General features: G+C 45.4%; 1 protein-coding gene across 1 annotated transcript; it reads right to left on the reverse strand.

The window, feature by feature from the left end:
• Positions 1-5,136: 5,136 nt before the first annotated feature.
• Positions 5,137-8,147, reverse strand: LOC138675667 (sialidase-like). Its single transcript, XM_069764092.1, has 5 exons — positions 8,060-8,147; positions 7,875-7,979; positions 7,524-7,719; positions 7,215-7,374; positions 5,137-6,290 (listed from the first exon to the last, which is right to left on the reverse strand). Exons 1-5 carry the CDS (start codon positions 8,102-8,104, stop codon positions 5,192-5,194), a joined length of 1,605 nt encoding a protein of 534 aa, XP_069620193.1. The 5' UTR covers positions 8,105-8,147; the 3' UTR covers positions 5,137-5,191.
• Between the last annotated feature and the right edge of the window lie 280 nt (positions 8,148-8,427).

An 8,427-nucleotide genomic window follows, 5' to 3' on the forward strand; every position in this document is an offset into this window, starting at 1 on the left:
CTTCGATCTTCCGGCTCTCGTTTAGTAGTTGTTGGAAACTACGCTGCATTAGGCCTTCAAATTGGGTATGGGGTGTAGCGAGAGGGTGTGTTACACTCCAAGGTGTTCCCCAGGTTGCCTTTCCTGAGCTTCGATCTTCCGGCTCTCGTTTAGTAGTTCTTGGAAACTACACTGCATTAGGCCTTCAAATTGGGTATGGGGTGTAGAGAGAGGGTGTGTTACACTCCAAGGTGTTCCCCAGGTTGCCTTTCCTGAGCTTCGATATTCCGGCTCTCGTTTAGTAGTTGTCGGAAACTACGCTGCATTAGGCCTACAAATTGGGTATGGGGCGTAGAGAGAGGGTGTGTTACACTCCAAGGTGTTCCCCAGGTTGCCTTTCCTGAGCTTCGATATTCCGGCTCTCGTTTAGTAGTTGTCGGAAACTACGCTGCATTAGGCCTACAAATTGGGTATGGGGTGTAGAGAGAGGGTGTGTTACACTCCAAGGTGTTCCCCAGGTTGCCTTTCCTGAGCTTCGATCTTCATGCTCTCGTTTAGTAGTTGTCGGAAACTACGCTGCATTAGGCCTACAAATTGGGTATGGGGTGTAGAGAGAGGGTTTGTTACACTCCAAGGTGTTCCCCAGGTTGCCTTTCCTGAGCTTCGATCTTCCGGCTCTCGTTTAGTAGTTGTTGGAAACTACGCTGCATTAGGCCTTCAAATTGGGTATGGGGTGTAGCGAGAGGGTGTGTTACACTCCAAGGTGTTCCCCAGGTTGCCTTTCCTGAGCTTCGATCTTCCGGCTCTCGTTTAGTAGTTCTTGGAAACTACACTGCATTAGACCTTCAAATTGGGTATGGGGTGTAGAGAGAGGGTGTGTTACACTCTAAGGTGTTCCCCAGGTTTCCTTGCCATTGCTTCGGTCTTCCGACTCTCGTTTAGTAGTTGTAGAAAAGTACACTGCATTAGGCCATACAAAATGGGTATGGGGTGGAGAGAGATGGTGTGTTACACTCCAAGGTGTTCCCCAGGTTGCCTTTCCTGAGCTTCTATCTTCAGGCTCTCATTAAATTGTGGTTAAATGGAACAACTGCATTTGGCGTACTAGTTGGTTTGGGGCCTACTATCGGTGTCTGCCACTCCTTGCTGTTCTCCTCCACTGAACAAAGCTGTGCCGCCTGTTTACTACGGTTGCCAATTTTGAACTGCATTTCGACTACTTACTGATTTGGCCCTACTCTCTGTGTCAGCCTCTCATTCCAGTTGTCCTCCACTGCAATGCCCCCTGGTTATTCCTGTGTTACCAATTTTGAACTGCATTTAGCCCACTTTCTTCTTTGGGCCTATATCTGTGTTTCCACTTCATCGTGCCCATTGCCCAGCCAGTGATAGATGAGTCTGCTGGTACATTGACCCATAACGCAACATTCCCCGTGCACGCTACACAACAACATTGTGACCCTGCTGAAAGTCAGGTTGCTCTTCCCGCATACCATACCACCTTACACGGGGACAAAGAGGAAGGTGCAGATGAAAGTGCAGGTTCCTTCATCAGGTGGGGGGAGGAATACTAGTTGGCGACGTCACTGGCACAGGGCCTCTCATAGTACGCAAAAGTGTTGCTGCCGGTGGGAGGCGCCCCCGCCGTGCAAACACACCGCTGTACTTTGAGGGGCCCTGTGCCAGTGCCAATGCCAACGAGTGGGCCCCCCCTGCTTGCTCAGGTTCACAGCACTTGCAAAGTTGAAATACTTACCTCTCCCTGCTCCACTGCCGTGACGTGGTCCAGATTTCCTGGGCCCACTAATTACTTGAACCAGCCCTACCCCCCACAACTTTAGCCAAATGACCCCCAATTTCAAATGCCTTCCAATTATTATAAGGTAAATTACGCTTGACAAGCTTCATTAAGAAGAATGGATGGTTTTGACATTAAAATGGCCACTCTAGGTGTTTTCCTGGCCCCCACTCACTGCCGACTATGCTGCCCCATTGACTTGCATTGGGTTTCGTGTTTCGGTCGATCCCGACTTTACGTCATAATCGGCCGATTTCACTCGACCCGACTTTGGACATAGTCGGGTTTCGCAAAACCCGGCTCGACTCTAAAAAGGTCAAGGTCGCTCAACTCTAAACACCACCAATGAATAGAAGAGGGTGGGTCTAGTGTCTAGACAATCGATAATGCCACCAATGGGTAGATGGGGGTGGGTATTAATGTAATAGTGGTATATATACCCCGGCATACATTATTTCCAACCATAGAGCATCAAGATGGATCGTTCCATGGAGAGTATCTACCTCACTTTTCAGCTGGAATTAGCCCTTGCTATAGCTTATGCTTTTGCCTGTCAAGAACAGAGGAAAAGAGACAAACAACGGAGAAGGAGTCGTCGGCGTTTTTGGCTACACCCTATAGTGGAAGTCCGAGAGAGTCGTGGAGTGTACCATTGTCTTTTTGGCGAATTAAATGAGAACCAGGACAAATATTTTGAGTACACCAGGATGTCAAAAGACAGCTTCCGATATCTGCTGCGTCTGGTGGAAGGAGCCATTTCCAGGCAGGACACGCAGCTCCGTAAATCGATTTCCCCTGAGGAACGTCTGCTGGTGACTCTACTGTACGTAATGGAATGTGAAGGATTTATATGTTCTTGCCACTTTTTAAATTAACGTGTTTTTGTTTTTTGGGGTGGGGGATTGTAATTAAAAATGAAAAATTCTTTCATAACAATTAAATTAATTAAATTTATTTATTTATTTTTCTTCTTGTCAGTTTCCTGGCTACCGGAGAGACATTGAGATCACTGCATTTCCAGTTTCGGATTGGAGTCTCAACACTGTCGGGTATTATTGCAGACACATGCCGCGCATTGTGGGACAACCTCAGGGAGGAATTTTTACCCATCCCTACAAGAGAATTATGGCATGCCAACGCCCAAAAATTTGAAAAAGTTTGTGATTTCCCTAACTGTATCGGAGCCGTGGATGGCAAGCACATTAGGATTACCAAGCCTTCAAGAAGTGGATCTCTTTTTTATAATTATAAAAAATACTTTTCCACCGTGCTGATGGCAATTGCAGGTGCGGACTGCAGGTTTCTCGCTGTGGACATTGGAGCGTTTGGTCGTGCAAATGATTCACGGACATTTAAGGAGTCTGACATGGGCCGAAGATTATACGAGAACAATTTTAATTTCCCCCATCCACGACCTCTTCCTAACACCGAAGGCCCGGCCCTGCCATTTGTTGTGGTTGGGGATGAGGCTTTTCAAATGTGTGGCAACCTACTTAAACCGTACTCTAGTCGGGGGTTGGACCGCACAAAAAGTATTTTTAATTATAGACTGTCCAGGGCCCGAAGAACTGTGGAGTGCGCCTTTGGCATTCTGGTGTCCAAATGGCGTATCTTAGGATCCGCAATAAATTTGAAAATTGAGACAGTGGATGAGGTGGTGAAGGCGTGTGTGGTTCTACACAATTTTATTATTGATAAAGAGAGAGTCAACGTTGAACTCGATGAACCCATACAAAATCCATTGCCTGATTATCAAGCTCATCCTCTGCGGACAACTTTGGAGATTGCTCATATGAGGGACCAATTTGCTGCATATTTTGTTTCCGATGTTGGCCGTGTTTCTTGGCAAGATCAAATGGTGTAATTCAACGTGTTGTTATGATGTTATGTAAACACTGAGGAGCCCATGTAACCATCATATGTTTGGTTATTAATGTCACCCGATTGTCGAATGCGTTGTGTTTGTTAATAAAGTTTATTGTGCCTTTCCGCCTTTCCGTTTTCACAAAACAAATCTCCCATCCGTTTTTCCATAGTAATTGTAAAAAATCCTATTTTATTGAAAGTAATGATTGTCCCACAAAATTTATGTGAGCAGTGCACCAGTACCCAAATGGACTGTGACAAAACAATAAAATTTGCAGCCGTGAGTACCATAGTTTTGACGTATAAAACTTCATCGGCTCCCACCTTGTTAACCATAATTAATACTGAAGACTATTTTCATATGGAACCTGGCTTGACAAGGAGGGAAACTATCATGTTTGCAAAACTCTACAGAGTTAACACTATTGTACTCAGGATGGTAGAATTTGTCCAGAGTCAAATAGTGGCGACACTGTGAACATTGCTTCCACCTCACCTGACCAATATTTTAAAGGGAACCAGTCACCTGTATTTTGTGGGACTGGAACACCCCAAAACTCTGCCCATATGAGCCAAAAACAGTCCCACCAAATTCAGGTGACAGGTTCCCTTTAAGGTACATTAATAAAACTATTCTACAACGATAACTACCAGTGATACCACCGGACCGTGATCGTTGTTTATTGGTCGTGTGGTTGATGGAGAGCTGTCACACAGCCAGCTCTCCAGCAACCCAAAAAGAGCAAGTCCCGTGTAATCTGGGAAATGTTATGAAGCGCATGGCCGCACTCACGATGTTTACCATTGTAAATGTAGTTATTAAAAATACAAAACAACATTTTATTACGGTGTGTGACACGTCCATCGCCGTCAGCTTTCCGTACTGTGCCAGCCCTAAACCACAGTACAGCGTTTATTATTAACGGTGTGCTCTGATTTACGGGCGGGAATCACAGTGTAAGTAATTGCGGAAAGATGACGGCGAGGGACGTGGTTGACACCTTTTTTGATTTGTGGGGTATTTTTTAATTTTTATTTGAGTGTTTAAAACACTGCGCTAGTAACCCAATATTACCTATTTTAAAATAAAGACATCGCTTGATCGGTGTCTAACTCGCCGATCCAACAATGACAGCGTGGGTAACAAAAAAAAATCATAATCATTCGTTGACACCCAAAATCTCACAGCAGGGGCTCTATCGTTTTACGATTACAGAAAAGATAACGTTGGTTACACAAATAAACCAACTTTATCTATACTGAAATCGTTGTGTGATGGTACATTTTAAACTTGACATATTGAGCAATGCTGGTTGTGTTTGTAACAGCTGATAGTACAATGAGCGCCAGGCCTATAAAACAATTAATAAAAAAAAAACTAAAAAATATTGTCAGACATTGCACATCAGGTGTTACAAAGACAATATTTGTGTATACGGCGCAAGGTGTCATTTGGTGAAAACTTTATTTGAGACAATAAAAAACAATTTTTTGTAAACCAAATAAATTTTTTATTTTGGGACAGGAAAAAAAATTAGGGACATAACATTACGGGGTACCTACATCCACAACTAAAGGGGATTGATATCCCTCACTTCTGGTGGGTGTGGAAGAGACCGAGGAGGAGGACGAGGAGGAGGAGGACGAGGGGGAGGAAGCAGCAGCATATTCAATGATACTTGACGGGATGCCGACATCCATCCACTGTTGGGATACTTCCAAAGCAGGTGAGGGAGGAGGAGGAGGGACGACGACCAGTGTCCTTGGCTGGCTACTCCGGCTCCGGGTCGACCCAGGCTGTGTTGACGGTGTGCTCCTTGTAGACCCAGGCTGGGTACTGGGTGTGCTCCGTGTAGACCCAGCCTGGGTACTTGGTGTGCTCCGGGTCGACCCAGGCTGTGTTCTGGTGGTAGTTGTGGGAGCAGCCATAGCCAAGGTCGTAGTGCTAGTCGTCGTCGTCTTGGTCTTCTTTTTTTTCCTCCTCTCTCCCTCTGTGTGTGGGTCGGCTTCCCGTCTGTGCCCGTGTGCCCTTGAAGGCCGGTCTTGCTCCGACCTTTGGGGCTCTGTTCTGTGGTGGCGGTGGCGGTGGCCCTCGTCACGCGGACCTCTGTGGTGGTGCTCTGCAGCAGGAGTCGGAGTCATGGCAGCCAGCGATGGTACTGTGGGCGCATTTGTCGCTGACTGCATGACCCGAGCCTGCTGCAGAGCAGTGACATAAAGATTGTTGCAGCCCTGCATGACCGAAATCTGGAGTTCCGGCGTAAGATGTTCAACCATCCCGTTGTGAAGGGCATTAAAAAAATGTTTCGCCGGCCTCGCGAGATCCGTTTCGATGTTTTCAAGACGCCGCTCGATATTTGACATTTTATCGCACAGCGCCTTGAAACCATTCTGAAAGACGGTACTCAAATGTAAAAATTCGGGCATGGGCGCCCTGTCCGAGGCCCGCTGACGCTGTCGGGAAGACCCGAAGGAAGGAGCGACAGAGGCCTCGGCCAGGGGAACATCTGATGGACCGGCTGCCGGTTCGCCAGATTGTGGTGGTGCAGACCTGCTCTCGCTGTGGGATGGCTGCGAGGCTTGAGATGGCGCTTCACAAAGGACCGCTCCAGAGGGTCGGACAGGCTCGCGGGTGCTGCTGTGTGTTCTGTGAAAACATAAGGAAAGCATTAGTATACTAAATATCAAATTTCACAGGCGTCATTAATTAACTTTACCGCCAGGTATCCATTACCGCCATTAATATTAACCTATTTTTAATCTTGACACTGCATATGCACCATCAATATTAAAAAAAACACATTTATTTTATTCCAAATAGTCACCCATGATTGCGATTTAACGCCAGACAATTATGCTTACGTTGGAATTGCCATGACGTCACGGTCATGTGACCGAGACGTCATCACAGGTCCTTTGAGCTGAGCAAGCATGGGAACATAACCTGCCTTGCAGTGGAATGTATGGCGTGTCTATAATATTTTAATTATTTGTGTATAACTAAATCGGGGATACACCTGGATAGGTACTATACTAATCCCCTATGAAATATTGGCTGGGCATGGCCAATCTACTAGCTTTCTGTGTTCTGTATACTTCCGATTTCAGGGACATTACTAGTAAGTCACGCTCACCATTGTAGTAATCCCAGAAGGGAGCTGCTGTGTAAAGTGTGAGAATACCAGAAATGAATATAAATTCGAGGTCAACGAGGCGTGAAAAGTAAAAACAAAATACTTTATTCACTTCAATCAGAAGCAGAGGATGAAACATCTGCACAATACAATAAAAACACTATCTACGTGTTTCAGGTCTGATGTTCCCTGCCACCTGAAACGCGTAGATAGTGTCTATGGTATTGTGCTGATTTTTCATCCTCTGCTTATGATTGAAGAGGATAAAAGTATGTATTTTTTACTTTTCACGCCTCGGTGAACTCACCTTTTTTTTTTTGTTTAAATACTTTGTACTTGCCAAAATAAATGGCTGGGCAATAAGCTAAGTGGCTGGAATGTAGTATGTGAATATGCATGTTGTAAAAACTAGGTGTGTGCATAGGTACTAGACTTACTCTCTGCTTTCAAGGACCGGTCTCAAGAATTGCAGTATACGGTTATACTTGTAAACCGAGGTCCTTGAAGCCGCTGCACCACTACGGGCCTGTCCTTCCTTTTTCAGGCCCCTCTTGAAACGGTCCTTCATGGAGCGCCATCTGGTCCGCAGTTTTCGAACTGTGTATAAATAAATAAAAAAACACAACAAAATTTAGAGAATATATTGACAACGATTACGCAACCGTGTGCAATACCAATAGAAGACATCACAGACGGTTGTGTAATCCTAGCATGATGGGTCACAGCAGCATTTTGGAAATACTTACGAAAACTAGCTTTGACCGTGGGGGAAGCGCTGTCGAAGCCATCCCACAGCAATTGTGCCACCTCTTTCCACATACACCGTAATATGCCCTGGTCCGCGTGCCGGGGGTCACGGCTGTCCCACAACGGGCCCCGTTCCTCTATGGATGCCACCATGAGGTCGATGTTGAGGGGTTCATCCAGGGCCCGTTGTGAAACCTAGAAAAAATGGAAAATATTAATTGTTGCAAGATAAATAAATGTTGACCCTACCTCCTCCACCGCCACCTACCACACACAACACCACCCCATCCCGCCACCCCCCATACCCGCCCAAAAAAAAAAAAAAAAAAAAAGTTTAAAAAAAAACTTACTCTCCGTCCTGCAACCACAGCTTGGCCCCGTGGTCTCTGCTCCTGCTCCGGTCTCTGCTCCTGCTCCCTCTCTTCCTCCTGGCTCTCCTCCTCACTTGAAGAAGCCTGCAAAATAGTTTACCAAAAAGTTGAGTGACCCATCTACAAATGAAAGCGAATATAGTAATAGTAGATCATGTACTCACCTCACTCCTCAGCGGTGGGGTGCTGGAATCACTGCCGCTGGCCATGACTATTAATTCAATTCTGAAATAAAGAACAAAATAATTGTTCCTATGCTCCTATGCACAATCCAGCAATATAAAAAAAAAAAAAAAAAAAAGGCATTTAAACCACAAACAACATTGCACTCCAACCTAACGCTGAGCAAACAACACTGCCACATTGATTAAATTAAAGAAACAATGGCTGAGACAACCCAATGCCAGATTAAACTAAAGCCTAAAGATAAGATCTACAACAGACCCCATGTTGTAATACCAAAAGTTTTTTTTTTTTTTAAAGTACAGTAATCCACGGAGCAAGAAACCCCAAAAACACAATAGATTTTTGA

Source organism: Ranitomeya imitator, chromosome 4 (assembly GCF_032444005.1).
Source record: "Ranitomeya imitator isolate aRanImi1 chromosome 4, aRanImi1.pri, whole genome shotgun sequence".
In the NCBI taxonomy this organism is placed as follows: Eukaryota; Metazoa; Chordata; class Amphibia; order Anura; family Dendrobatidae; genus Ranitomeya; species Ranitomeya imitator.

Excerpts from the sequence above, each read along its gene's own strand:
- LOC138675667 (XM_069764092.1), bottom strand. The coding sequence starts at position 8,104 with ATGGCCAGCGGCAGTGATTCCAGCACCCCACCGCTGAGGAGTGAG. Across the intron at positions 7,980-8,059 it reads CCCCACCGCTGAGGAGTGAG|GCTTCTTCAAGTGAGGAGGA; the intron begins GTGAGTACATGA and ends ACTATTTTGCAG. Across the intron at positions 7,375-7,523 it reads CACGGTCAAAGCTAGTTTTC|TTCGAAAACTGCGGACCAGA; the intron begins GTAAGTATTTCC and ends ATTTATACACAG.